The sequence below is a fragment of the Mus caroli genome, unplaced genomic scaffold, assembly GCF_978045245.1.
Source record: "Mus caroli unplaced genomic scaffold, Mus_caroli_1 scaffold_16, whole genome shotgun sequence".
In the NCBI taxonomy this organism is placed as follows: domain Eukaryota; kingdom Metazoa; phylum Chordata; class Mammalia; order Rodentia; family Muridae; genus Mus; species Mus caroli.
The window spans coordinates 4,774,165-4,800,945 of NW_028227271.1; the positions used below are offsets into that span (position 1 = coordinate 4,774,165).

The window sequence follows — 26,781 nt, forward strand, 5'->3', positions numbered from 1 at the left end:
ACTGGGTCAATTTTACATGTAATTATTTGGGAGTGTGATTTGTGACCACTTTGAATTTTGAAACAGGTAATAATGGGTAGGAGGGATTTAGAAGACCAAAGAAGTTGGTCACAGGCAAATCCTGGAGCTGAGAAATAGCTTGTTCCTTGAAAGCCAAAAGGAATAGCTGTTCTTAGATGCTGGGAGAAGCTTAGCTCTTGAGATCTTCTCAGGTAAGATTTGAGGAGCAACTGGCCAAGGACTTGTATTTTGTAAATGATAAGGAGCCAGAGTATTTCTGACTCAAGAAAAATCAGGATTTATCTTGGGTGTCAGGTATTGACTGTTTCATGCCTGTCTCTGGGAAGAGGAAAGGAAGTGTTAGAAGCAGCGGTGCCACCTGAGGGCTGAGGTGAGTAGGAAGGCATCTGTGGAGTGAGGGCAGGGAGGGAAGCTGGAGGCGAATGGCTTTGTAAAGAAAACTCACGCAGCTCAGTGAGAGTGGCTGTGGTGTGGGGAGAGAGAGGGATGTGACCCTAGAAATGATGAGGGCCTGGGGGTTGTGCTTGCCTGGGAGTCCCAGGGAAAGAGAGAGGACCCTGGTGAGCTGACAGAGTGGCGAGCTGTGCCCAAGACTCCTTGGCCTTGGAAAGCCTGTCACCCGCATTGGAATAGTTTCCATTCTCCGTAACTGGGGAGTGTGTGGGTCTGGCTAACCACGAGGACGGGCTGAGGAGCCAACGGTGGATCAGGTTGCTGTGGTGGTGGTTTCTTAGCTAGGGCCAGTGGCTCAGTTGGAAAATGACATCAGCAGTTTTGTCTGAAGTTGGGTATTCCTCAACTGCTGGGCAGAAGGGCGTCCTCAACTGTGGGCTACAGGCTAGCTGTAGAAGTTACCTGAGGAAGGTGTAGAGCAGTAGTAGGCAGAGAGTAGTAGAGCCTGGGGCTTTCTTGGTACTGGGGACTGGTCACTTTCCTTTGTCCTCTCAGCATCCAATAAGGGAATCCTCCAAGGTGACAAAGAGGCCTGGGGGTGATAGAATTGTTGGAAAAAGTCATCTCTTTGTTTGGGTGACACTGGCCTTCTAGGACCTTTCTCTGTCTGATTTGCCTGGTGTGAATTGCAGAGCTCAGCTGGAGACATCTGGCGAATCCATTTCTTTTTCCTCCAGGCTGCTTAGGGACTTGGCCCATAACTACTCGGCAAGTCACTTCTGGTTATAGAGTCATCAGTGACCACAGGAGCACGTTCTCCAGACATAGCTCTGTGCTGGCAGCCTGTCCCCAAGATGATGGCTTCAATTAAAACAAATCCAGAAAGGCAGACTTAAGTCACTGCAGATGCTTAAGTCACAGAAAAGCACACCCACTTTTCTGATGCCATTAGGAGCCCCAGCAACCTCCCTTTACGTCTAATAGTAGCTCTCAGGCCTCGAGAAGACTGTGTCAGAGAGCTCTGCGCTCTGCATGTACCCCTGTGCGTAGATCCCTCTTCAAGGGAGTGAAGAAATGGAATGGGGGTTGGGTACTGTGAGCTTATGAAACTTGGCAGAAAAGGGCTGGAGTCTCAGGGTCCAGGGAGGTGGCTGTTGCCCTCCCTGCCTCCTGCTTTAGAATACTGCTGGCCAGGGGGCTGGCTGGATGTTTACCCCACTCCATCACACCCTCAGGGAGCTAGCTAGCTCTCTGTGCTTTGAGTGTCTGCCCTTGGCCCCTCCTATGATTCTCTTGCTGGAGTAGTGCAGCTCTTGTCCAGAATCTCTTGTCCCTGACTCCAGCTCATTCTCTGAGCCCCTGCTGGAAGGGGAGAGGAAGTGGGCACGAGGAGCAAAACTGTGCTCCGTTTCCCAGGCTTGGCAGAGAAGACTGGATTCTGGGTCAGTGAGAGCCACAGTGAGTCTGCCTATCCATGGGTTTCATCTCCACCCCTGCACTGCCCCAGCCAGTCATGGGCTTGGGGAAAAGTGTGGGTGTTTGAAGGGGCTGCTGTGTTTCCTATGTCTGGATTTTCTACTCTTAGCTCTTGGACCTTTGATGGAGCTCTGATTTGTTTCCTTTTGATGGGATTGCAGTTTTGGGGGTGTTGGGAGGGGCTGTGCTGAAACAGTGAGATAAACAGTAATGCAGAGGTGGCAGCAGCATGGATCGGGTGGGGCTGGCCAGGCAGCCGCTGTCTGGGCTGGGTGGAGGAGGACTCCTGCCCAGCACACTGGCCAGCTGGCTTGTGTTAAAGGACTGGCTGAAAATAGCTCTCATTGTCTGGGAGCTGCTACTGCAGCAGGGCTGGCTGTGGCCGCCAAGAGGCTGATGCCTCCTACCTTTTGAGCTCTCATCCTTTGGTAGCTGTGCCCAGCCCGCCACAGCTGTGCCCATTGCCTACCAATGGGGCCACGATGAAGGCTGGCTGGGCTGTTCCAAACACTGCCCTACTGATGCCTGGCCATGGGCCTTCATGCCTTGTCTTGCCAGCTTTGCCACTGGCATTGGGGACGACTTAGTTGGTGAGATGGGGATCCCATTAGGCGTATAGGCTGGGAGCACTGTCAGGTCCTCCTGCAGCAAACTCCTCAGCTTCCAAGCTTCTGCTGCTTCACCATGTCCCACCTCTGCTCATCTGTCTACCGTGTTCATGGACATATGCCAGGGAGGCCTTGGTGACTCCTGCATCTAGGGGCACAGCAGCATGTTGAGTAGCACATGGTACCCAGGAAAGCACTTGGGGTTCCTACACGGAAGCTCCAGACTCAGCTATCCAGGAATCTCCACCCCATAGCCAAGCATAGGGCCTGGAGTGTCCAGCTTAGAAAACTATGTGGCTCTGCAAGAGAAGACGTTAAGATCACTGACTCTGTTATTGCTAAGAGTAAATACCATTTGTAGCTGTCCCCAATGCTCTTTTCCAAGTGAGGTTTCTGATGCTTCCAGTGTCTCTCTAGGAACTACACCATTTTTGTGTCCGTTGCTAGATCTGTCACGATCTGCTAGGACCAGGAGAGGCAATGAAGCAGAGAATTATGGGTGCTTCCTATTTTCTGTATGTTGGGTTTCCCCCAGGCTTGGCTTACAAAGACTGGCAGAGTAGTGGTGAGTCCAAAGTGGGCACACAGCTTTTAGGAAACGTCAGGCACATGGCATTTCCCTTTTCTTGCAGTGGGAGAGAAACAAGGGAGGGCTAAATGGACTTGGGGGTGCAAGGCAGACAGGGGACTGGAACCTCAGCAGAACCCCTCCTCCTTCCCAGCTTCTCTGAGGTGGACAGGGGTGGGGTCAGGGGCAGTAAGGAGACCTTGTGGAGGACTGGGACCACTTATTTACATAGCCCCCCTCGTGGGGAGCCAGGAGAGCAAGCAGCTTTGCCGGAGAAGCATCAGAGCCTCGCCTCTCAGCTTCTTCCATTGTCACCCTTTGATATGCAGCATCTTGCTGGTTACTCTGACTTCCAGATTACCATCCCCTCCCCCAAAGGTGGCGATGTTTACATTGTTCCTAGTCTTAGAGGAAATCAGAGAAAGATTAAAAAGGGGGTTCAAGGATTACGCTGTAGTTCAGTGCTGAAAAGCAGTTGCTGAAGGACAAATAGGAACAGACAACCCAGAAGCAAGTGGGTAGGCCTGTGGATGCTGACTACCACACAGGCTTTCTCGGAGAGTGGACTTTGCCAGTGCTCATCATATTCCAGATGTGTGCAGGCGTAAATTACGCCCATCATCTGATGCTCAAAAAGCCCTGTGAGATGATGAGATCAGCGTGATGAGTGAGTTCAGTGGGGCTGGATAGCTTTGACATGCCCAAGTGGATCTTGGGCACCCTGGCCCCACAGCTGGTGCCCTCTGCTGTCTTTCTATTCAGCAACACCTGACTTAGCAAGACCTTAGCTCTTGCCTCTGAGAGTCCAGTCTCCAAGGAACCACTGAAAGAAAATGCTGGTGATCAAGCTTCTGACTGAGTCTAGAGCCCTGCCCAGGTTAACCCCTGGATGTCTCTGGGAGCCAGGAAGTTGGTTCCCTCTGGACATTGGGCAGATTTATACACATTACCATGTGGAGACATGGGTCTCAGTGCTCTTGTCTGGCAGGAAGAGAACCACCTGGTCCTCTGCCTTAGTGCCTCCCGCCTGCCAGTTAGTGCTTTGCTCTGTGAGAATGCCGGAGGTTGCAGGTTCTCCTTTATCCATCTTCTTCCCATTACACTTTTCAGCCCGGACAAAGCTGGGGCCATTGTCCAGAAAAGCCGCAGAAGCTCCAGACAGGACGTGGGCCTCTGGCTAGGGCTGCTTCATGCTTTGCCACCTATCTCCACGGGGCAGGGGCCTATCTTCTCTGAGGGTCCTTGATGAATCATCTGTGTTTTTAAGATAGGAGTCCCAGAGGGAGGGGGTGGTGGTGACTGCTCAACCTTGAAGCCTGGAGAGACCCAAGCATTTTCTCACCAGCACACCTGCAGGGAGATGTGAAGCCACTGCAGCCCACAGTGGTTGGCCAAAAGAGGAAGTCATTGTAGATAGGATGTGATGTCTGTTAGAGCAGCAGCAGCCTATCCTGCTCTGTGGCAAGGTCTGAGGTTTCCATTGCTGTGACGAAACACCATGACCAAACACAGCTTGAGGGGAGAGACCATTTCACTTCCACTTCACAGTACGTCATCACAGGGAGCCAGGGCAGGAGCCCTCTGTCTGGAACACAGACATGACTGTAGCACACACCCTACTCCCAAACAGTGAGGGTAAAGTTAGTCTGTAGAAGGAAACACCCGTGTTTGAAAGTGATGTCTAATCTAGTGGCAGACAAAGTGACAAGTCACACTACAGGATCTGCCCAACTCTCAAGAGAGAGGCAAGGGAAGCTATTTGAGGGGCGGTGCAGAGAGAGAGGGGGACAGTCACCTGGGAGTGCTGTGCAGAGGCAGGTTACACGGAACAAGCTAGACACAGGTGAAGACAGGAGGAGGCAGAAGATCAGAACAGATTGCTAGAGTTAGTTGGAAGCCAAGCAGAGCAATTTAGGAGAAACTGACAGAAGCCAGATTGAGTCAGTCAGCCTGGAGAGGAGTTTGACTCATAACAGCTGAGTTGAACCAGCCAGCCAGAGTTTAGAAAGAACAAGAAAGGGTGAGCTAATTCAGTGGTAAGTCTCAGAGGCTGAAAAATATTCTAGGCCTAGATTTGATTGTATGGAGGCTAGAAGCTTCCAGGACTAGGTTAGCAGACAGAGGCCGTAAGCTTCAGAAACAACACTCTGTCCAGAGAATAAAAAATACTTTTACAGGAACTGCTACAGAGGTCATGGAGAAATGCTGCCTTTTGACTTGCTCCTTGAACCTTGCTCAGCCTGCTTTATTGTGATACCCAGGACCATCTGTCCAAGGGTGGCCATCAGGGGAGAGACCCACCTGCGTCAGTCATTAAGAAAAATGCTCCACAGGTTTGCTCACAGGGCAGTCTGAGTGGGGACATTTCCTCAAAGAGAGGTGGGTTCTCTTCTCAAATGACTCTAGCTTGTGTTTAAAAAAAAAAAAAAAAGGCAGGCAGCGGTGCACACCTTCAATCCTAGCACTCAGGAGGCAAAGGCAGGCAGATCTCTAAGTTCAAGGCTATTCTGGTCTACAGAGTAAGTTCCAGGGCAGTGAGGGCTACACAAAAACACCCTGTTTTGAACCCCTACACTTCCCACCCCCACTCCCCCAAAAAAGAGAAAAATAAAAGCCAGCACAACTAGCATTTTTCTTCCACAGGAAAAAATAGGAAATTCTTTTCCTGGCTGAGGCTTGGAAGCAGTGTCGTTAGATGACAGTGCTATGCTCAGGATGAGTAGAGCCAGGGCTGCCCCTAGAGACTCTTTGCTGAGTTTTAGGTTCAGCTGGTAGCAGCCTGTCCCCCAGCTGGGTAGGCAGAGGCAGTTCTGGATCCGCCTTTGACCTTTGTGTCTCTGTTTGTTCTATGATCCACACAGACACATAGGCCACCAGCAAAGCAGCCGCTCCAGAGGGATGGGGGTGTTTGCCCAGCTGTGGGGAAGCTGCAGCCCGACTCCTCGGCAGCAGACAGAAACCTGGGAAAGTTTATCACTGTTGGGATGAGGTTATCTGTCCTTCCCTCCTCTGGCCATTCTTGTCCTAAGTTCATTCTTTGTACATGCTACCTGGAGTCTGTTGAAGACTGCTTCCTGTGATTGAACCTTAAGGACTGTTTTCAGCCAGGACATGAGCCCTCTGCTCCCAGGGCCTGATAACCATCAGCTCAGCATCAACTTCTGTCTATAAATGTGTTAGAGGAGGAGACTCAACATAGACTGAGTCCTCGGGGTAAGATGAGTGTACAGATGGCATAATGGCGTGTGTGTGCCATCAGTGCATGATGAATAGATTGTGACAGAAGTAAGTAATACTTAAGGATTTTACTGTTGGCCCCTTAAGTAGAACCCCTGTCTCCAGGACTGTTTCGACCTCAGAGATCCTGAATACAGCATTTCTGTAAGGATGAGGATCCATGGGCTGGACAGGGGTGAAGCCAGCAGTTAGGTTTGGGTTACCAGGGAATGAAAGCTGGGTTCTCTGAGTAGCAGGGAGAGGTGAGAAGAAGGCATTCCAGAGGCACCTCAGATGGGACATCTCGTTTAAAGTAGGGTGTGCAGGTGCTGGAATCTGATTGAAGTGTCAGACTACCAGAAGCAAAGTTATGACCTAGAACAAAGGCAGCCATGACTGACAGCATTGACCGTCTGACTGAAGAGAGAAGGGGGTGGGCACAGCTGCAGGGGACACAGGCGGGGAGGTTTATACCTTGTCCAGGCAGACTGTAGACCTTCCTTGTACTGTGCTGCATATTAATTCAGTACACAGTAATGAGCAAAATAAAGTGATGCAGGGCCTAGCCTTCAGCATTGTATACTAGGTGCCCCAAGGGGTCTGGATAGCCCTGTAATGGTTACATGGAAGGGCAAGAGTTTGTAATTAGTAGCAAGTAAGTTGATACTGCTTTTTAAAGTTCTAAAGTTTCGTAGATATTTTTTAAAAGTATGTGAGTGGTTCTGTTTGCAAGAGTAACTTTATTCACTTGCATTTGTTCAAGATTCCTGCTTCACAGGCTATGGCAGAAAAGCAGACTGGAAGTGGCTCTCAAAGCTCTGATCTGTCTTCTGCTAAGAAGCACCTTTGGTGCTGGAGAGATGGAGTGGGTGCTGCTCTTGCAGACAACCCAAGCACCTCCCTCAGGCAGCTCAGAATCGCTGCCTACAGCTGCAGCTCCAGAGGACCTGGTGCCCTTTTCAGGACTCTGAAGTGAAGCCCCCAGCATGCACGCACGCGCGCGCACACACACACACACTTTAAAATAGTTTAAAAAAACACTTTTTAAAAAAAGTATCTTTTATAGTGTGACTTTTGTCAGTTTGACTTGTCTTAGATTACATATAGAATCTTTTTGTTTTGTTTTTCAAGACAGGGTTTCTCTGTGTAGCCCAGGCTGTACTGGAACTCACTCTGTAGACCAGGCTAGCCTCAAACTCAGAGATCTGCCTGCCTCTGCCTCTTGAGTGCTGGGATTAAAGGTGTGCGAGACTACTGCTTGGCACGTGTAGTACCTTGTACCGCATGACCTATGTGTATATGACGGACATGTGGAATGTTAATGAAGGCTTTGTAACACCTTTGCGCTTCCTACTCGGAGTGAATCTTGGTGTCTTCTATTTAAATCTTGTTTGCATTTGTAAGTATTTTGTGTGGGTATGTGGGGCACCTGTGCTGTGACGTCCTCAGAGGTCAGGAGACAGCTTGCAGGACTTGGTTCTTCTCTGCTCTGGGACGTAAACCCAGGACAGACTCGGTAGCGGGCAGTGGGCACCTTCACTCATGAGCCACCTCACTGGTTATTAGTTCACAGTTCAGATAAGGTTAATTTTGACTCACTAGATGATTCCATGTCCTTTACTTTGAAAAATATTGTTCAGCCAAGCTTGACAATTACAGTGAGGAGGCAGGAAAAGTGCCCCCCTCCATGATGCCTTTGCTGCAGGCAGCTGTAAAGGGGGGGAGGGGAGCTCACACACCCCCCCTGCCCTCCAGGTGCAGGTATGTGGGAGCACTCAGTTTGTTAACTCAGATTCTCTCCTCAGAGCTCTATGAACCTGCCTCCTGACAAGGCCCGGCTGCTGCGACAGTATGACAACGAGAAGAAGTGGGATCTGATCTGTGACCAGGTATGAGCTTGGCATGAGCTTGGTATGACCAGGTATAAGCTTGGTATGAGCTTGGCATGACCAGGTATGAGCTTGGTATGAGCTTGGCAAGATCAGGAGGTGCAGTCTGTGTCTGCCTGGACAAGACAGTAAAGCCGAAGGGTTGACTGCTGTGCTGACAGGAACCAGCCTTGATTTGGCACAGTGTAGGCTGCCTTGGTTTCTAGGGGCTGCCTGGCTGCGATAGCTGGTAGCCTGTATGCCCATGAGAGGCTGCCCAGTGAACAGTGATGTCATGGTGGTTTGTGCAGGATCAGCTGTGGGCTAGGTGAGCAGTTTTCCCACAAAAGTTTGTCAAGCTCAGGATTGTGGCTGGGCCTATAGGCTCTGCTGAAGGACCCTCTTATTCTGGCCCAGACATGACAAACAGTGAGGGGTTGGCGGGGGGGAGGGGGGGGCGGGGGGGGTTGTACTGCTGCTTCTATCAGCCACAGAAATCTCAGTGTAACCAAGGACTGCAGCTATCCTTGTATGGATAGTGTTTAGGACTGAGCAAGAAGAGAAACAAGATACTATAACACTCGCTGCCTGGGTCTGCACATGTTTGAAGGTCACAGGTCACGAGGCTTTGACTGCAGAGCTCGGTATGTTTTGGTAGGTCTGGAAGGACCTGCTTAGCATTGTCATGAACAAACCTTTTTTTTTCAGGCTCTGAGCAAAACCATAATAGCTAATGTTGGGGGGCTGATTACCTATTAGGAGCCCCACACATGCTGAAATACCTCAATCTCACAAAACCCTGAATAAGGTGTAAGGTCATTCAAAGAACCCACAGCCAGATTGGGCAAGACAAACAGGTGCCGGTCTTTATTAGCTATTTTCTTCTACCATGACTTAGGCTTTCCCTGAGCCGGCAGCAAGGTCCTGAGGTCCAGGTTCTCACCAGAAAAGGCCTGTTCCTTAGGCTCTGCGCTCGGCATTGAACTTAGTGCTAAAGTTCTCTACTAGATAAGTTCTGTCCTTTCTAGGAGACATCATTTCAGTTTTTCTCGGGGTCCTTCATTTGTTTTTAGGTCCTGTTTCCTAGCGTACTCCTAGACCCCTTTATGCGTTTCTTCCCCTGAGCTCTTCAGAGCGCTGCTTTGTGGAGGCCTTTAGAGGACCAGAATGCCAAGGGGTTCGCTGAGTTTCCTAGTGGGTAGACCTGAGTAGTGCTCTCTGTGGAAAGGTGTTGAGAGGTCACCCTGCTGAGAACGTCATTTGGTTGCTGGGCTCCATTTCCGGGGCAAAGAGCAGATAGGGTGTACTTGCTCTGAGCGTCAGCAACACAGCAAAACTAGTTGAGCCAAAGCGACAGAGGTTAGAGCCACAAAAACTAGATTCTTTGAGGCAAAGCTCCCTCCCTGTGGCTTTCCTGTCAGCCAATCCCGTGTTTGCCTTAGGTACTAATCACAGCTCTGTAGTCCTGCATCTTAGCAAGTGGTAGAGTCTTAAAATAGCCTCTGACATAAAGCACTTTAGGTGTTAGCACTGAGCGGAAGAGGAGACTCCAGCCGCAGTTAGGACGCGTAAGGATCGTCAAGGAAGGGAACTTAGGGTTTGGATGATGCCAAGGGACCACTAGAGGCCGAGTTCCCTCAAATTGAGCACTGTAGCATCCTCCCTCCTTAGCACCCTCTGGGAACATTGTGTTTCTGTGTGCATCCATGTGCGTTTCCCTTTCAGGAGAGATTTCAAGTAAAGAATCCTCCCCACACCTATATCCAGAAACTCCAGAGCTTCTTGGACCCCAATGTAACACGGAAGGTAAAGTCCAAGGCAGAAAGCCCTGTTCAGGCTCAGGCTGTTTGCCTTGACATTGATTCTTGATGAATATCTGGGCTTTGAGGTCTAAAGTGACTGTCCAGAGCTAGAGGGAAGCCTGGAATTGCACTCCCTGTGTTTTCTTCTCTGCCTCCTTTATTTATAGTGTAAACTTGGATAGCTGGGTATGGTAGTGTATGGCTGTGATACACTTAGAAGACTGAGGCAAGAGGATTGCGGGTTCCAGACTAACCCGAGCTACATAGCAAGATGCTGCAATGCATCCTCCTCAAGCATAGACAGGCAGACAGGGTTTAGAGGGAGGCTAGAGAGATGACTCAGTAGTTAAAAGACCATGCTGTTTTCCCAGAGGAGCCAGCCTCAGTCCTAACGTCCACAGTGTCTTACAACTCTGGAGTTCCCAGAGCTCCAGTGTTGCCTTCTGGCCCCTTTAGGCAGTGCATGCAAAGACATGCAGGCAGGCAAAACACTCATATACAAAAATATAAATAAATAAAATCGAGAGGAGGCAGGCATGGTGGTGCATGACTTTCATCCCAGCACTCAGGTGGCAGAGGCAGGGAGGTCTCTGAGTTTGAGGCCAGTCTGGTCTACAGAGTGAGTTCCAGGACAGCCAAAGCTACACAGAGGAACCCTGTCTTAGTAAAAAAGAAACAAAAGAAAGGAAAAGAAAGATGGTTGGCAGGGAATGTCCATCAAGTGACGGGAGACTCCCTGTTTACAGAAGTTCAGGAGGAGAGTGCAGGAGTCCACTAAAGTCCTACGGGAGCTGGAGATCTCACTTCGCACCAATCACATTGGGTAAGTCAGGTTTGTCATCCGCTCTCCCTGACACCAGACATTGCCTCCCACACAGGTTTGGGTCCCCTTTTTTGGTTTATCCTTCCTGCCATGAGGCAAGGTTGTCCCTTGAATAGCATCTGGCTCCACAGAGCTTTAGACGTGCCATTTCTGGCTCTTCTGCCCTTCCGTTCTGCCAGCTGCTGACTGGTTACTTCTGGCAAGCTTGGGGCCTCTCTTGGGGTCCTGTGGCTTTGACTGGAAGACATTCCCTTAGCAGCTGAGACCAGAGTCTGCCTGTGGTCTGGTGCTGGGCCAAGAGAGGCCCAGCAGAGGTTGGGACGTGAGAATGTATTATAGTGAACAATGAAATTAGTTACTAATTGGTGACTAGTTAGATTTTTTGGTATACAGATTACTTATTTGTTTGAAAGAAAATAATCTTTGTACATGAGCAGAAGAGGCTTCCTAAAGCACTGGAGATGTAAGACAGGATCAGGCGTTGGCTGTCTCTGGTTGCCAGTGCGCTGAGTGGGCCCCAGGGTCTGTGCAAGACTTTCAGCCTGAGCGGGGAACCAGGGGTTGCTGAGGAAGCTAAGGGCTGATGCTGAGGCTCAGGGAGAGTACAACGCCTCTGTCCTATGAAGCTGTTCCAGCAAGAGTAAGAAACAGCTGGAAAGAGTGGCCACACAGAAGGGACAGTGAACTAAGACCGCAGCACTTCAGGTGGGGGTGCCTCAGTGAGAGCAGTGAAGGATGAAGTGGGTTTCTGGGTAGATGCCAGCCTGCGTCCCTGAGCTTCCTGAGAGTCAGGTGGAAAGAGCCACTGACATCACCAGCTTTTCCTCTTTTGTCAAGCAGCAGCCTCCGTGTCTGCCCCAGGCTTGATGTGCCTGGACCCCTTTAGAGGGAGAGGACATCTGTATGTAGCCAGCTGCAACAGCACTCAGAAGGGAAGCAGCACAGGAGAGGACAGGAAAGGGACCCTTCCTGGTGTTGGGAGCTGCGCTGTGGTAGCCAAAGCATGGCTTCCACACTACAGTCATCTGTGACCCAGACATGGAAAGCCACCAAGAAAGGTGTGGCCAAACCCTGTTGTCCCCACTCCCACCCTTAATCTCACAGAAGTAAAACTGGGAGAGTTCATCACTTAGGCTTTGTGTGTGGTTAAGAGTGACACTGTGGCAGTCCCGAGCACCCCACGGGACCTCTCTCTCAGGCCTTGCCTTCTTTTCTAAGTCCTGCTATAACTGGTGTGAGGATGGGGGTCTGCTCTCCTTAGCAGAGGAGCACAAAGAAACAGTCCCCTGTGGTTAGCACAGTTCCCAGGCCTCAGGGCTTCTTGGCATTGGCTCACAAGTTTGAGGTCTAGACCCAGCCCTTGGTTCCCAGGGAAGAGTTAAGCCTGTGCCATCTAATCTGAGGCTTCTCTGGGTAGTTCTATGAGGAGACAGGCTCCTTCTCTTTAGGAAGCTTGTCAGGGGTGGAAGGAGGCCAGGACCAAGTGAGTCGGGGTCCTGCGGGAGTGAGTGCCCGCGGTGTATGGGGTCTCTTGCTCTGGGGGAGGCTGCCTGAGTAGATTCCAGGGCCCTCTGGCTCTTGTGGTTTGTATTGGTTTTCTGCCTTGTCAAAGTGCCCTTTAACCTCCCCTCAAAGTGTCAGGATCCCTAAAATAGCAGTGTAGACTCAGACAGGAAATGAGAAGGGGGTGGGGAGCTGGAGAGCAGACAGACAGGAAATGGGAGGCCTGTCGGCCCCAGAGAGGAAGCTAACTTGAGGCAGCTCAGTGTCAGCTTCAGCTGGAGCTTTGCTGGCAAATCAGCCAAGCCTGGTGCTCTAGCGCCAGCCTCTCAGCTGCGGGTGTGGCTAGCCAGGATGGAGCTGGTGTTCCAGCTGTGGGGTAGACACAGCCCTGCAGGGCAGTTTGGACACAGCTGGACTATGTAGTTCCATGGACATTTCAGGGGGACTAGAGTACTCAGGAGGACAAGGCTTCCATCCTGAGGGGTTTTTGTCTCTGCACTGAAACAGACCTGTCACAACCCCCCACCAATTCTAAGGGAGTTTGCTCTTCACTTTTATTCCAGAGTTAGCATAGGCCAAAGGGAAAGCAAAAATGCCCCAGGTCACTGTCCTCCTGTCTGCTCACCTGTCTACCTTCCCACATTGCCATCTTCCTGGGAGAGCCATGACTGGAGCGTGTATGTTCCCTAAGCTTTTTTGGTTCTGCCGGACCCACTCCAGCTGAACACAGAACTCTCACAACCATCTTTGCTCATTGCTTCTCAAAACTGAACTCAGCGGTGAGCCCTCTGGCCCTGTAAGGCTCTCTTTGAGGTTTATGGCACTAGGGACTTGCAGGCTTTTCCAGGCCCAGCTCTGTGAGTGGTGAATGTTCTGGATGCCTCCCCAATTCCTCCAGCACACGGTGGAAAAGGACTTCATGCCTAGCATTGTATCAGATTAAAGGGACACAGGAAATAATGAGGTTATAGCCTGGCCCACGAGGAGAGACTGGCTAGAATCTCGTCTGGCTGAAGCCCATTTGTGATGTGTTCTCCTGCCTCTAGGAAGGCCAGGCTGGCAGCATGGCCACATATGGACCTGTCATAGGTTATGGTTTTCAGGATTTTCTCAGCCTGATAGTAGGTTCCAGTAGCATGCAGGAGAGCAAATTTGTTGAGGGCTAAGATTGCTGGGTCAGAGCCCCCACCAAACCAGCCAGTTTGCACACTACATCCACTGTGTTTGCTGTATCTGCAGGTGGGTGAGGGAGTTTCTCAATGATGAGAACAAAGGCCTGGACGTGCTGGTGGATTACCTGTCTTTTGCCCAGTGTTCTGTCATGTAAGTACCACAGGGCAAAGGTTGGGGACTCACTGGGAAGCAGACAGTCCCCATATTTAGAAGAAGGATGAGGGCTGGGAATGCAAGCCAGCAGAGCATTGCCTGCCATGTGCTGAGGCTGAGGTGTCAGGCTCCAGCATGGGGGAAATGTGGGGTGGGAAAGAAAAAGGAAGAGTGAGATTCCAACAGAGAAGGTGGGCATGGGCATCCCCAGAGCAGGAGGAAATAGCTCAAGTGTTGCTGCAGACATGAGCAGGCAAGACAAGGGAATAGCAGGCATCAGCAAGGACTGGAAAGTTAGCTGGAGTAGAAGACATGTTCTAGGGAGCATGAAGAGAACAGTCCGGTAAGGGAGCTTGGAGTCAGAAGCCAAGTGATCCAAGTACCAGGCTACAGGACCTCCAGGAAATGGCCTGGATCCTCAAGAGACAGGCTCCTTAGGGTTTCATCATTTCAGCAACATTGAGTCTTCATGAAGCAGCTTGGGCCCTGAGATGTGAGAGGGTGACTACAGGCCTATTGTTGAGGAAGGCCAGTGAGCGTGACCTTCGACCTGAACAGATAGAATAAGTATTTGGGAACATTTTCAAGACATCCTTTTCACATGGAGGGAGTTAGTTGTTGGTTAGCACAGGAGAACAAGCATGGAGAGGTGCAGTGAATGAGAGCTTTTGGAGTCAAAGTTGTGTTGTGCACTATCTGTGGAACCTCAGGTACCTTTGTCCTCCTGACTAAACAAATTAGATGGGAAGGTGTGTATCCCTTTTAGCCTCCCCTGGTGGCTGCTCTGCTGTTAGTTATCACCCAGGTGATAAGCCTGCCTCTAATCTTTGGACATAGAGAAAGAAGGCTAACTGTGATAGTAAATGAAGTTAGCAGCATATGCAGGCTTACACTTTAGACAAGTCAGCCTAAGGAGGACAGTCCAGGTTTGCTTTCAGCTTCCCATGGGTCCCAAACTGGAAGTCCCTAGTCTGGAGAAATCCGGGGCTTGAGCCTTGGACCTTGCCTAGACGTCTGCTTGTCCACTGTCCCTGCCCTTGTGGCTCTTCTTGGTCCAGTGCGTTTCCTCCAGGGGACTCAGCAATGTCTCCCAGGTTTAGCTTCCCATCCCACTTGCCAGTCATTCTCTTTAAAGCAAGAGTAACCTGCTTCCCATCCACATCTCTGTGGAAGTCCTACATCACCATTCTCCTGTCCCTTTAAATAATCTTTTTATAGAAAAAAATGGGGAAGTTGTGCTTAAGTGAATTTTTAGTTCAGAACTTTTATAGTAAAAAGATATAGATCATTTCCCCAAATATGCCTGTCTTTCTTGAAACAGCAAACAATCCCATTGCTCCAAACCAAGACGACACTTTGTGTCCAGGGCAGTCAGTGCCTTTGAAAGTAGAGTCCAGGGAACAAGAGACAGTGTTTTGGAACGGCTCGAGAGGAAAGGGGTGGTCCATGGCTGGGTCACCCTGTTACATGTCACCTGTCAGGACACCTCCTGACCCTGGCAGCCTCTCCTCTGTGGGTACCCTTTGTTCCAGAAAGCCCCAGCCTTTTGACACTGGGCGTTCACAGTGGGCAAAATGTCCTAGGGGGAAAAGCCTTTGGGAGATATGCCCCAGTTCTTAGAGGCTGGGGTACAGGGCAGGAGGGGCCAGTGAGATGGGGGCTGGGGATGTAAGAGAAGGCCCCGAGTGTTGTGTGATGTCAGCTGACCTCTTTGCTCTGGACACTGCTGCTTATGGTAACAGACCTGTTGCAGGAAGTAACCAGAAACAACACTCACTTCCTCAGGGGCTAGAATACCTCCCTCTTCACAGTTCTCAGCTCCCAGTTCCAGGGAAGCTGAAGCTGAGGAGAAAGACATAGAAGCCTCAGTCATAAAACATCCGCCATTAAGAGAGCTAGGCCTGGGGTGTAGCTCACTAGGAAACCTCCTGTTAGTATACTGACCTGGCAGGAGACCCCTGGCTCACTCCTCAGCACTGACAAAGCTAAACAAGCCAAACCACAGAAGGCAGTTAGTAGGGTGAGACAGTGGTGTACTGGCTGAGCTTAAAGGGCTACCTCTGGCTTTTCAGAAACCTAATTCTTTTCTTTTCAGACCTGTCCAGCTCTTGATGAGCTAGGCTACTTTAGGGTGCTCTGAGTCTCTTGGTCACTGCCACTGGCCACTGAGTAGGACCTGCAGTTGGCTCATTTCCCTCCAGCATCTTTGGTACAGATATTTAAGTAGAGTCATGGTGATTTAAGATGTCCCATTTGAGGCTAGGAGCACAGGAAGCCTGCCAGCCCTCACAGCCCTTGGGCCATGGAGAAGACTTCAGACTCCCCTCTCCTAGAGCTGTCCAGGCCTCCTCTGCCCTGTCTTACGTTGGTAGCTCCAACCAGGATCAGGTGTCCCATGCCTAACTCTGTTTCTTCTTCTTGCTGCCCCTGCTTTTTGTTTGCTACAGAGGCCTGAAGAGGGGGAGGTGGGCTTGCTGGGGGCTTGGCACAGAATTTCCCTTGTATATGTGCCTGCGTGTGTGCATGTGTGTGTCCTCTCATGCTCTAGGTTTGACTTTGAGGGTCTGGAGAGTGGTGATGACGGTGCATTTGACAAGCTCCGGTCCTGGAGCAGGTCAATCGAGGACCTGCAACCGCCCAACGCCCTGTCGGCCCCCTTCACCAACAGCCTCGCTCGCTCTGCACGTCAGTCCGTGCTCCGGTATGTGCGTGCTTACTCTGCCCCCTGCCTCCCACCCCAGCCCCAGCCCTGGTCTTGGTGACCCGGTGAGTGCTTACGCTCCCCCCTCCACTCTTGCTTCCAGGCTCAGCTCTCTTGCCCTCTGCCTGTTCGCCTGTCTCTGATCTGTCCTCTCTCTCCCTGACTGCCCAGCGGTCTGTCCTGGGTAAGTACATGGCCCTCCTCTGTCCCCTGATGCTCCAGCTCTCCCCTTGCCCGTCCGCACTCTCTCCTCGCCATTCCTTCCCGACCTCGGGCAGGGCTTGGGCTTTACTGGCCAGTTCAGCTCCTGCCCCCACACCCATTTCCCCCTTAACTCTCTCTTTTGCCATCAGCTCGTAGAGAACAGCCCCAGCTACGCGCTGGCTCCTTCCTTTCCCTTCCCTTTCCCCTTCAGGTCTTTTCTCTCCAAAGTTGTGCCTTCTTTTGTCTGTGGTTTCACAAGAGCGGTCCTGTGGTGGACTGGATCACTTTGCAGAGGCCCTGTTACTCAGAGGCTGTCCTTGTAGACCCATAGCCTTTCCTTTGACCTGTGTCTCTCTCGTGACTCTTCTTCTCTTCTCGGATTTTGTGTCATGGACACTGCTCACCATTCTGGTCTTGCAGGAGCAGATTCTGTATGTGCTTCCTCCTCTCACAAAGCATTAAGGCAGTAGAGAGATGATACAGAGTCAGGCATAGCCCGAGCCTTCATAAGGCCTGTGTTGTCTGTTCTGCCTTTGGGGGACTTGAGAATGAGATGAGCACAAAGACTCACCTGCCCCACTGAATGTGCCAAAGATGTAACTAAACGAGCATGTCTTTGTGACCTACCCCAAAGACTACAAATTCCTCAAAACAATTTTGTATTTCAGAGGTCTCTGGGGTTAGCATGATTTTGACAGAGTATAGAGCTGGGGCCCTGGGCAGTTGCCAACAAAGGCCTGTACCAAAGAGGTGAATGGCTGGCTTCACTGCCTTCTGCACCCTGGCTGTCTTGGCATTTGGTACAAGGTCGTCTTTCCTCCATTTCTGTTGTTTCTACAGGGCAGCCTGGTGGTCTAACCTTCACCAGCAGCCTTGTCCCTACCTGATCACTTGGCCCTATCCCCCAGGTACAGTACTCTCCCTGGCCGCAGGGCCCTGAAGAACTCCCGCCTGGTGAGCCAGAAGGATGACGTCCATGTCTGCATCCTTTGTCTCAGAGCCATCATGAACTATCAGGTAAGGGGTGATGCTTGCCGCTGATGTACTGCCTGCTTTTGCCTCATCTCTCCAACCAAGACAGCAGAGCACCAGCTTGTGAAAGTCAGGTTTGCTAGTGCAGACCTGCTGGCGTCTCCTTTCTGACCATCAAGGGCCCTCCCTGTCCTTTCCTTTGCAGTATGGCTTCAACTTGGTCATGTCCCATCCCCACGCTGTCAATGAGATTGCACTTAGCCTCAACAACAAGAATCCAAGGTGCGTTGATTCCCTCATTATGTCTAAAGATCCTGATTGGTCTTTGCAGGTCCTTTAGCCAGGACCTCTTCTGCTGGAGAAGTGACCAGGCTCCAATTTCAATGTTCACAGCCTAGTGAGGGAACAGGCATTCCTGTTCTATCTCCTTCCTAAAGGAAATGAACTGGGAGCTTGGATAGGGTTTGGATGTTAACTTCCTTCATCTCTTAGGACCAAAGCCCTGGTCTTGGAGCTGCTGGCAGCTGTGTGTTTGGTGCGGGGAGGTCATGAAATCATCCTGGCTGCCTTTGACAATTTCAAAGAGGTTGGTCTCTTCTGCATGCTCGTGTGTGTGTGTGTGTGTGTGTGTGTGTGTGTGTGTGTGTGTATTTAAGAGGAGAAGGGGGAACTAGGTATACCCAATTTCCTGGGATCTCTAGTGACTTTAAAATAACTGCTGAGCAGCCTGCTTCATACTGAGACTACAACGAAAGCCAAAGCAAAACTGAAGTCTTTTAGATCTTGTTCCAGGACACCTCCCAGTTTCCAGTTAATGAGGCTCTGGATAGAGTGCAGACTGTGGTTGGAGACATGGCTCAGTAGTCAGAGCCCTTGATGATCTTGCAGAGGCCTTGAGTTCAGTTTCCAGTATCCAAATGGTGGCTCATAACTGTCTTTAGCTCCAGTTCCAGAGGATTTGGTGCCCCCTTCTGGCCTCCATAGGAACAGCACACACATTCATATATATTTATAGCAGCAAAACACAATCTTTTTTCTTTTTCCTTTTCATTTCTTCTCCTCCTCCTCCTTCTTCTTGTCTCTCTTCTCTCCTCCCCCCCCCTCTCTCTCAGCACAGGCTCCACTCCGCCCACTGGAGTGCAGTGTGGGCATCTTCACTTTATAAGACTCCTCAGGTGGCTCTGCTGCCATGAGCCTATGGGTGGGATCCAAAGCAAGAACAAGTATATCCTCCGGGAAGAAGGCTGTTAGGGAGGGGAGAGAGAACTCCTGTATGGAATTTTCCCACCCCTAGGACTACCTCTAAAACACTAGTTTGCTTGAACTCGGGATTCCTCAACATCCAGGCACAGCTGTGGTCCCACCCCTTCCTCCTCTCTGGGCCTCTTCCCTAGCATCCATTGTTTGGTTCAGGAAACAGCTCTTCCTCTTTAAAGTTGAGAAACTCACAGGAGCCCCTGGACCCTTTTTAGCAGAGGGCTTTCCTGCATACTGGCTCCTCAGTGTCCCCGTGGGGCCCCAACCTTCTGCTGAAGCCATGGCTTGACTCCTTTTTTCTTTTTATATTTTGATGGCTTCAGATCGGCTGTCTGTCTTTCTGGCCTAACTTTAGAGGCACCTAAATCCTAAGCTATACTGGAGACCTTCACTGTGGTGAGGGTCAGAGACCTAAAGTCAGATTCCGGGTTCTGGGTTTTCTTCTGGTGTCCAAAATGGCACAGTCTCCATATAGAGTTAAAGTTAATTTGGTTTTTGTTTTATTTTTATTTTATTTATATATTTATTGTGATATGCTTTGTTTGTTTGGTTGGCTTTTGTTTTCTGAGACACATTTTTACCTCCTATCACAAGCTGGCCTGAAACTATGGCAGTCCTCTTGCTTTAGCCTCCTGAAGGCCAGCGAGGATGTTAGCCACTGTGCCCCACTGAGTTTTGGCTAAACTTGGTCTGAACCATGTCTTCTCCATCATGTCCCTGGGAACCAGAATTTGGGGATTTCACTTCTGCATAGTAGAGATTCCTCCCTGAGACTTTTTGCGCATTCAGGTGTGTAAAGAACTGCATCGGTTTGAGAAGCTCATGGAGTATTTCCGGAATGAGGACAGCAACATTGACTTCATGGTGAGGACCTGGGTCTGGGACAGGTGCATGCCATGTCTACTGAAGCATTGCTACTGAAGCCAGGGCCGCACCATGTTCTGAGGCTGCCTCTCTTCCCCAGGTGGCCTGCATGCAGTTCATCAACATTGTGGTGCACTCGGTAGAGGACATGAACTTCCGGGTCCACCTGCAATATGAGTTTACCAAGTTGGGGCTGGAGGAATTCCTCCAGGTAAGCTGGGTATGACGGTGGGAAGGTGAAGTGTTTCAGGGTAGAGTCAGCTTAGACACATACACTAAGTACAAGTAAGGATATAGTCCTAGATGGATCTGAAACCTTCCTGTCTTTGGCCTGGGACCTGGGTCCTTCTGCCAATGTCTGGAAGACACTGCTCTGGGAGGAGCTGTGAAGCAGGGACAGGACACTGAGGGTTTCCAGGAGGCCTGTGCTGACTCCGTACATGCTGCTCTTCACTTTTCCACAGAAGTCGAGGCACACGGAGAGCGAGAAGTTACAGGTGCAGATTCAAGCGTACCTGGACAATGTGTTTGACGTGGGGGGCTTGTTGGAGGATGCAGAAACCAAGAATGTAGCCTTGGAAAAGGTGGAAGAACTGGAGGAGCATGTGTCCCATGTAAGTGTCTTTTGCTTGCCAGAGCCACTGTGGAAGGCTAGGCACAGCTGGGCTCCAGGAATGCAGGAGCTGACCTGCCTACCTCCAGTGGAGCCACAGAGAACCCTGAGACCCACTGAGCCTCTCTAGATGGAACTTGGGCCCAAGCCACTGGGCACTACTTACCGCAACTTACCGAACTCTGTGGCTGGGTTTGGCCTTGAACTTGGAACAGACTCTGCCTTGTAGCTGTTTCTCTTTCATAGTGTCAGGTCCGCTGGTCCCTGAGAGTCATGTAGGAAAGCCACCTGAATAAGACTGCCTTTTGGACATAGCTTTTCAGGTCCTGGTTTGGCTTTGAATCATGCTGGGTGTTGGGGCTTGAACACAGCTCTGAGCATGCCTTCCCCATTTTGTAGCTCACAGAGAAGCTCCTGGACCTGGAGAATGAGAATATGATGCGGGTGGCAGAACTGGAGAAGCAGCTGCTACAGCGGGAAAAGGAGCTGGAGAGCATCAAGGTGCCAGTGAGGGGAGGGGCAGTGGGGAGGCCTCTGCTCACCCAGGTTCCAGTCCTCTCCTCGGCACTTCTTTTCTTCTCAGATCATGTCAAGGGAAGACACTAATCTATGCCCAGTCCTCAGGCAAGGATGACCTGGTGATCCACTCTACCTCCTGGGTTTTTTTTTTCTTCCTCCTCCTCCTCTCTCCTCCCTCCTTCTTTCTTTTCTTCTTGAGATAGGATTTCTCTATGTGGCCCTGGCTATTCTAGAACTCAGTCTATAGACTAGGCTGCCCTCGAACTCAGAGATCTCTCCTGCCTCCGCCTCCCAGATCCTGGGGTTAAAGGTGTGTACCACCACCGCCTCGCTTCCTCCCCATGATTTATCTTGAGAGTGAATCTTGAAGCTGGAGTTGGCCAGGCCCGGACGAGAATGGGAGCGGATAATGTGCTCCTGGACCCCTAGGATCCAGGGCAGGCCGCTTCCTGTCCACTTGCTGGCTTGTTCTTCAAATGCTTCCCCGCTCTTTACTGAGCATGGTTAGAGTACCCAGACTGCTAATTACTGTCTACGGGGGTCCTGGAGGGCAGTGCTTCTCGTATCTCAGTCTCTTGAGTTTTTTCTCCTAACTTTATAGCTTAGTTATAAAGCCACAACCTCTTTGTCTCGGAAGAATATGGTTATGTGGCTACTGAGCTCGGCTCAGTGGATATCTGCTTATCCCTGCCTAGTACTGGAGAGGGAGCCAGGAAGGATAGAGCGATCACAAAGGCTTCTCCATGAACCTCCCATCTGAGCTGGTATCTACAGCCAATGAAATAAAAGCAGTAATGAAGACGTAAGGTCTGTGGAGAGAGCAGCAGTGCCGTGCCCATCTAGCAGGGGACCGATGGGAGTTTCAAAGGGGCATCCTTTTCCTTCAGCCTTGAGGGGCCTATGCAGTGAGGACAGACTTGAGCAGAGGAAGATGACCTATTACCAGTGGAAGCAAGCTTGCCTTTCTGCTCTGCCACACTCCAGCTTTCTTCTATTTTGAGCACACTGAGATGGCCCTTCTTGGGAATCTGTTGGGTAGGAATTCTGACTCCCAGGGGAACTGACTATAGAGCCTTCAGCCCATTCTTCCCTCAATGTTGCTGTCTGCCTGATAGGAGACATATGAGAACACAAGCAACCAGGTGCATACTCTTCGGAGGCTCATTAAGGAGAAGGAGGAGGCCTTCCAGCGCCGATGCCACCTGGAGCCAAGTGCCCGGGGCCTGGAATCCATGGGCGGTAGCGAGGCCCTAGCCAGGGTAGGCCCTACAGAGTTGACTGAAGGCATCCCACCCTCTGACCTGGACCTGCTGGCTCCAGCCCCACCTACTGAGGAGACTCTTCCTCTGCCTCCTCCACCAGCTCCACCTTTGCCCCCGCCCCCTCCTCCACTACCAGGTAACTGGGACTTCCAAGCTGGGAGGGACAGGTTTTTTGTGAGGCCAGTACTGTAGTCAGAAATGTCTTTCTTAGGAAACAGCATCATTCGAGGGCCAGGAGGATATCAAGTCAGGATGAGAGAGAGGGCTAAGGGAGGACCAGTATTTGTGGGAAATAGGAATGCTGGGAGCAGATTCTGCTTCAAGGATCTCTGAGGTGCTGCTCTCAATTATTCCTCTGAAGGCTGCCAAGCTGAAGGTTAAACTGACAGGAGAAACTCCGTCAGGGACTAGTGCTGGCTCTCCCCTTCAGTATACTTCTAGGATCAACTTGACCAGAGCTTCCATGGCACTCTTCTCTGGGTCTCAAAGTGGGGGGAGGCAAGCAGAGTTTGGGTAGCCTAGAGTCTTAGGACTGTGGGTCACGACGGCATTTATTCTTCCCAGACAAGTGTCCCCCTGCCCCACCTCTCCCCGGTGCTGCTCCTTCTGTGGTGTTGACAGTGGGCCTGTCAGGTGAGTGGCCTCAGGGCTCTGGGCAGTGCTATTGGAGTTTTTCCTCAGCTCTTACCTCACACCTGTCCTCCTTCAAAAACCTAGCCATTCGCATCAAGAAACCTATCAAGACCAAGTTCCGGTTGCCAGTCTTCAACTGGACAGCACTGAAACCCAATCAGATCAATGGCACTGTCTTCAGTGAACTCGATGATGAGAAGATTTTGGAGGTGACAGGGGTTTGGGGTCCAGAAGGGTGGGGCTAGTGTGAGGCCTGGAGACTGGGATGACTTTAGAGCCAGATCTTCTGGTCTTGGAAAAGCTTTCAGGCAGAGCAAGACTGACCCCATTATCTAGTCATGACTGGGTCCTTGTAGGGCACATGGTCGGTGAGTATTGTCACTGTCTGAGCCTTTAACATTGTGCCTTATTTCTGCCAGGACTTAGACCTGGACAGGTTTGAAGAGCTATTTAAGACAAAAGCCCAGGGCCCTGCTCTTGACCTCATCTGCTCCAAGAATAAGACAGCACAAAAGGCTGCCAGCAAGGTGACCCTTTTGGAAGCCAATCGTGCCAAGAACCTGGCTATCACCCTTCGCAAGGCTGGGCGCTCAGCTGAGGAGATCTGCAGGGCCATCCACACGTGAGGCTCCCACCAACTTGTGCCTGGTCCCCAGATACCTGTTGTCCCAGTTATCCCTATAGCACCTGGGTTTCCCTGGATTTCAGGGCTCCTGACAGGACTTGCTCACATTTCTCAGTTACCCACTAACCAGAGCAGAGCATACTGACTCCAGTCTGGGTGTCAGGCTTAGTGAGAGAAGCTGCATGTTCTGCCCAGTAGGAAGACTTTATCGGGAACAGCATCAGCAGCTGTGTCCTGTGTATTGCTCTCCAGTCCTTCTAAGGATAAGGGAAGATGTGGACAGATGTCACACCTGAAGTGCTGTGTTGTTCATCCTACATAGGTTTGACTTGCAAACACTACCTGTAGACTTCGTGGAATGCCTGATGCGCTTCCTGCCTACAGAGGCAGAGGTGAAACTGTTGCGGCAGTATGAGCGTGAACGACAGCCACTAGAGGAGCTGGCAGCTGAGGACCGCTTCATGTTGCTTTTCAGCAAGGTGGAACGGCTGACCCAGCGAATGGCTGGCATGGCCTTTCTGGGCAACTTCCAGGACAATCTGCAGATGCTCACACCGGTACAGCCTCTTCCCTAATTACTATGCACTGCTGTGACCAGTCATGTCCACTGTCCTTCCTTCTGGCCTATGCCTTGGCTTTATCCTCCTCCCAACACAGTGTTCATCTTATCTTTCAGCAACTGAATGCCATCATTGCAGCCTCTGCCTCTGTCAAGTCCTCACAGAAACTGAAGCAGATGCTGGAGGTTGGGAAAGGGAGTGCCTGGTGCTGGTGGGTCTCAGGTCCTAGGGCAGGGGGTTCCTGGGGCTGTTGTAAGCTGCCTGCCTTGCATCTTACAAACAGATCATCCTTGCATTGGGGAACTACATGAACAGCAGCAAGCGAGGTGCTGTCTACGGCTTCAAGCTCCAGAGCCTGGACCTGGTAAGATGGCAGGGACAGCATGTGCAGGACATATGGACCCTAGTGCCCAAGCCAGGGCGCTCAGTGCTGCCGCCACCTCTCGCTTTCAGCTGCTGGACACCAAGTCCACGGACCGAAAGATGACCCTGCTGCACTTCATTGCCTTGACGGTGAAGGAGAAATACCCAGAACTGGCTAACTTCTGGCAGGAGCTGCACTTTGTGGAGAAGGCTGCAGCAGGTGAGGGTGCCCTCTTCAAGACAATCCCAGGAAGCTGAACAGGAGGAACACCGGTCCATTTCTGGCTTTTTCTGTCTTCTCTCTTACTACTAAATCTATGAGCAGGGGCAACTCCAGAGAGTGAGCCTTCCGTGTGCTCAAGTAGGATCAGGCTTCTCTTAGCCTGGCCCAGAGAGTGTAGTTCTCTATCATATCTGTGATGTGATTAGAAAACCTGTAAAGCCCCCTACAGACAGATACACAGTACTACTGTTTCTGTCCTGCCCGGGCGGGGGGGGGGGGGGGGGGGAGCAGCACAGACCCACGCAGCTCCAGTCTGGAGACTAGCTGCTGTCTCTGGTTGTCTTTCCTTTGCTACCTTGTTCTTTGGGCCCATGAACTCTCTCCATTCCCTCCTACTGCCCGAGAGAACCCAGCCTGCTTGACACAGACTTCTGTACATGTACATCCCTGAAGTCTATGCTAGAGGGACATGGTGGGACAAATGTGCTGTAGGCCTGGGTAAGCCTCAACCACGCTCTTGGTAAACAGTGTCCCTGGAGAACGTGCTGCTAGACGTGAAAGAGCTGGGCCGGGGAATGGAGCTGATTCGGCGGGAATGCAGCATTCATGACAACAGTGTCCTTCGAAACTTCCTTAGTACCAATGAAGGCAAACTGGACAAGCTCCAGCGTGATGCCAAGACTGCCGAGGTGGGCGAGGAACTGGGGTGGGGGGAAACAAACATCTAAAGCCAGCACAGTGGCCACTTGAGGTAGGCATCCAACTCTTGGCCAGCAGTGTGGGCAGGCGAGGGGGTAGTAACAAGGGACTTTAAAGATAGCAGATATCCATGTCTGAAGTCATGACTTAGGAGGGGCTTGGGTAACTGGCTTTCCTCTCCTGGCAGCAGGCTTTGCTTTCTGTTGGGCTCCTCCCCACTGGGATGACCCCTCTGTCTGCCCTTTACTTACTCAGGAGGCCTACAATGCAGTTGTGCGCTACTTTGGTGAGAGTCCCAAGACCACACCTCCTTCTGTGTTTTTCCCAGTATTTGTCCGATTCATTCGTTCTTACAAGGTAAGTTGAAGAAACGTTTCAGGAGTTAGGCCAGTAGAAGATGATTAGTCAAGAGCGAGCCTGGGCTTCAAGTCTGAGACTTTTCCAGTTCCTAAGGTCTAGGGAAGGAACCATGGAAGCTGGCGACAGGCCTCTAAACTGTGGACTGGTGGGCAGGGTGGGGGCCCAGGCCCTTCCTTTCATTGTTCAGAGCAGGAAGTACCCCTCCAGAGAGTGGCCACCTGGGGTTAGCTGGTCCCACTGCCACCCACACTTCATGCTTAGTGTCAGCCCCTCCCTTCCAGCCTGTGAAAACCTCAAGCTCCTTCCCCTCTCTTGGTCCTATCTAAGGAAGCAGAACAGGAGAATGAAGCTCGTAAGAAACAAGAGGAGGTAATGCGGGAGAAGCAGCTGGCTCAGGAAGCCAAGAAGCTGGATGCCAAGGTGGGTGGGACCAAGAGCTGGTCTGGAAGACAAGACAGAGAATTGAGGATTCAGGGAGCAGGGAGCTGGGAGCAAGGAAGGACATGGAAAACCAAGACACGAACACACACACACATGCACTCCGTCTCTGTCTCCCTCCCTCCCTTGGAGTGGCTGACAGCGTGAGTCCAGAGGGAGGGTTAGATACAGATGGACAGGACACAGGGTTACTCTCAGCAGGGTCATCTTCAGCCTACATCTTGGGATAGGAACCAGTTGCTTGTTGGGTTAGTGATGACTTCCTTCCCTTTCTAATATCTGGCTTAGACTCCATCCCAGAGGAACAAATGGCAACAGCAGGAGCTAATTGCAGAGCTGAGGCGGCGCCAAGCTAAGGAACACCGGCCTGTTTACGAGGGGAAGGATGGTACCATTGAGGACATCATCACAGGTGGGACATTTGTCCACCGGGCCCAATTCCCAGAGCCTGACCTAATTCCCTTTGATCCGTCTTCCTAGTCTGTTTTCCCATAAAACCTGATCACTGTCTCTCCTGGGCCGTAGTGTTGAAGAGTGTCCCTTTCACGGCACGTACTGCCAAGCGGGGCTCACGTTTCTTCTGTGATGCAGCCCACCATGACGAGTCAAACTGTTAGCCTGACAGGTACTGGGCACTCTAGCTGCCCTCTCTGCATGCCTTGGAGTCATCTTCTGGTAGCATCCTCCCAGTGATGGAGACACAGACTTTGCATGCTGCATGCTCTGAGAAACACAGCTTATCCCTGCATGGGTCTTCCCACTAATACTGTCCTAGCTACTAAGATCCAAGGGTTAAGGTGTCTCTGGGCCAGGGTTAGGAGCTAGGCCAGAGCAGGCAAGACCTAATGCTTTGGATGACTGAGGCTCCATTCATAGACCCAAGA

The 26,781-nt window shown here is 51.2% G+C and overlaps 1 protein-coding gene across 3 annotated transcripts in view; it reads left to right on the forward strand.

Annotated features, from left to right (window-relative positions):
* The window catches only part of Fmnl3 (formin like 3), a 53,318-nt gene that overhangs the window by 25,021 nt on the left and 1,516 nt on the right, over nucleotides 1-26,781 (forward strand). Inside the window, exons 2-26 of one of the 3 annotated variants that reach the window (XM_021182736.3) lie at nucleotides 8,088-8,171; nucleotides 9,876-9,956; nucleotides 10,699-10,775; nucleotides 13,518-13,601; nucleotides 16,153-16,305; nucleotides 17,418-17,526; nucleotides 17,687-17,763; nucleotides 17,974-18,067; nucleotides 19,528-19,602; nucleotides 19,703-19,813; nucleotides 20,067-20,216; nucleotides 20,615-20,716; nucleotides 21,850-22,132; nucleotides 22,561-22,629; nucleotides 22,714-22,838; nucleotides 23,049-23,251; nucleotides 23,577-23,811; nucleotides 23,931-23,999; nucleotides 24,098-24,178; nucleotides 24,268-24,397; nucleotides 24,929-25,089; nucleotides 25,355-25,456; nucleotides 25,787-25,879; nucleotides 26,186-26,309; nucleotides 26,423-26,522. In XM_021182736.3, the coding sequence (XP_021038395.1) occupies nucleotides 8,088-8,171; nucleotides 9,876-9,956; nucleotides 10,699-10,775; nucleotides 13,518-13,601; nucleotides 16,153-16,305; nucleotides 17,418-17,526; nucleotides 17,687-17,763; nucleotides 17,974-18,067; nucleotides 19,528-19,602; nucleotides 19,703-19,813; nucleotides 20,067-20,216; nucleotides 20,615-20,716; nucleotides 21,850-22,132; nucleotides 22,561-22,629; nucleotides 22,714-22,838; nucleotides 23,049-23,251; nucleotides 23,577-23,811; nucleotides 23,931-23,999; nucleotides 24,098-24,178; nucleotides 24,268-24,397; nucleotides 24,929-25,089; nucleotides 25,355-25,456; nucleotides 25,787-25,879; nucleotides 26,186-26,309; nucleotides 26,423-26,514 (2,964 nt within the window). In that variant the 3' untranslated portion in view covers nucleotides 26,515-26,522. The remainder of the gene's footprint in view (nucleotides 1-8,087; nucleotides 8,172-9,875; nucleotides 9,957-10,698; nucleotides 10,776-13,517; nucleotides 13,602-16,152; nucleotides 16,306-17,417; nucleotides 17,527-17,686; nucleotides 17,764-17,973; nucleotides 18,068-19,527; nucleotides 19,603-19,702; nucleotides 19,814-20,066; nucleotides 20,217-20,614; nucleotides 20,717-21,849; nucleotides 22,133-22,560; nucleotides 22,630-22,713; nucleotides 22,839-23,048; nucleotides 23,252-23,576; nucleotides 23,812-23,930; nucleotides 24,000-24,097; nucleotides 24,179-24,267; nucleotides 24,398-24,928; nucleotides 25,090-25,354; nucleotides 25,457-25,786; nucleotides 25,880-26,185; nucleotides 26,310-26,422; nucleotides 26,523-26,781) is intronic. The other 2 variants (XM_029469639.2, XM_029469640.2) reach the window with 2 other exon arrangements.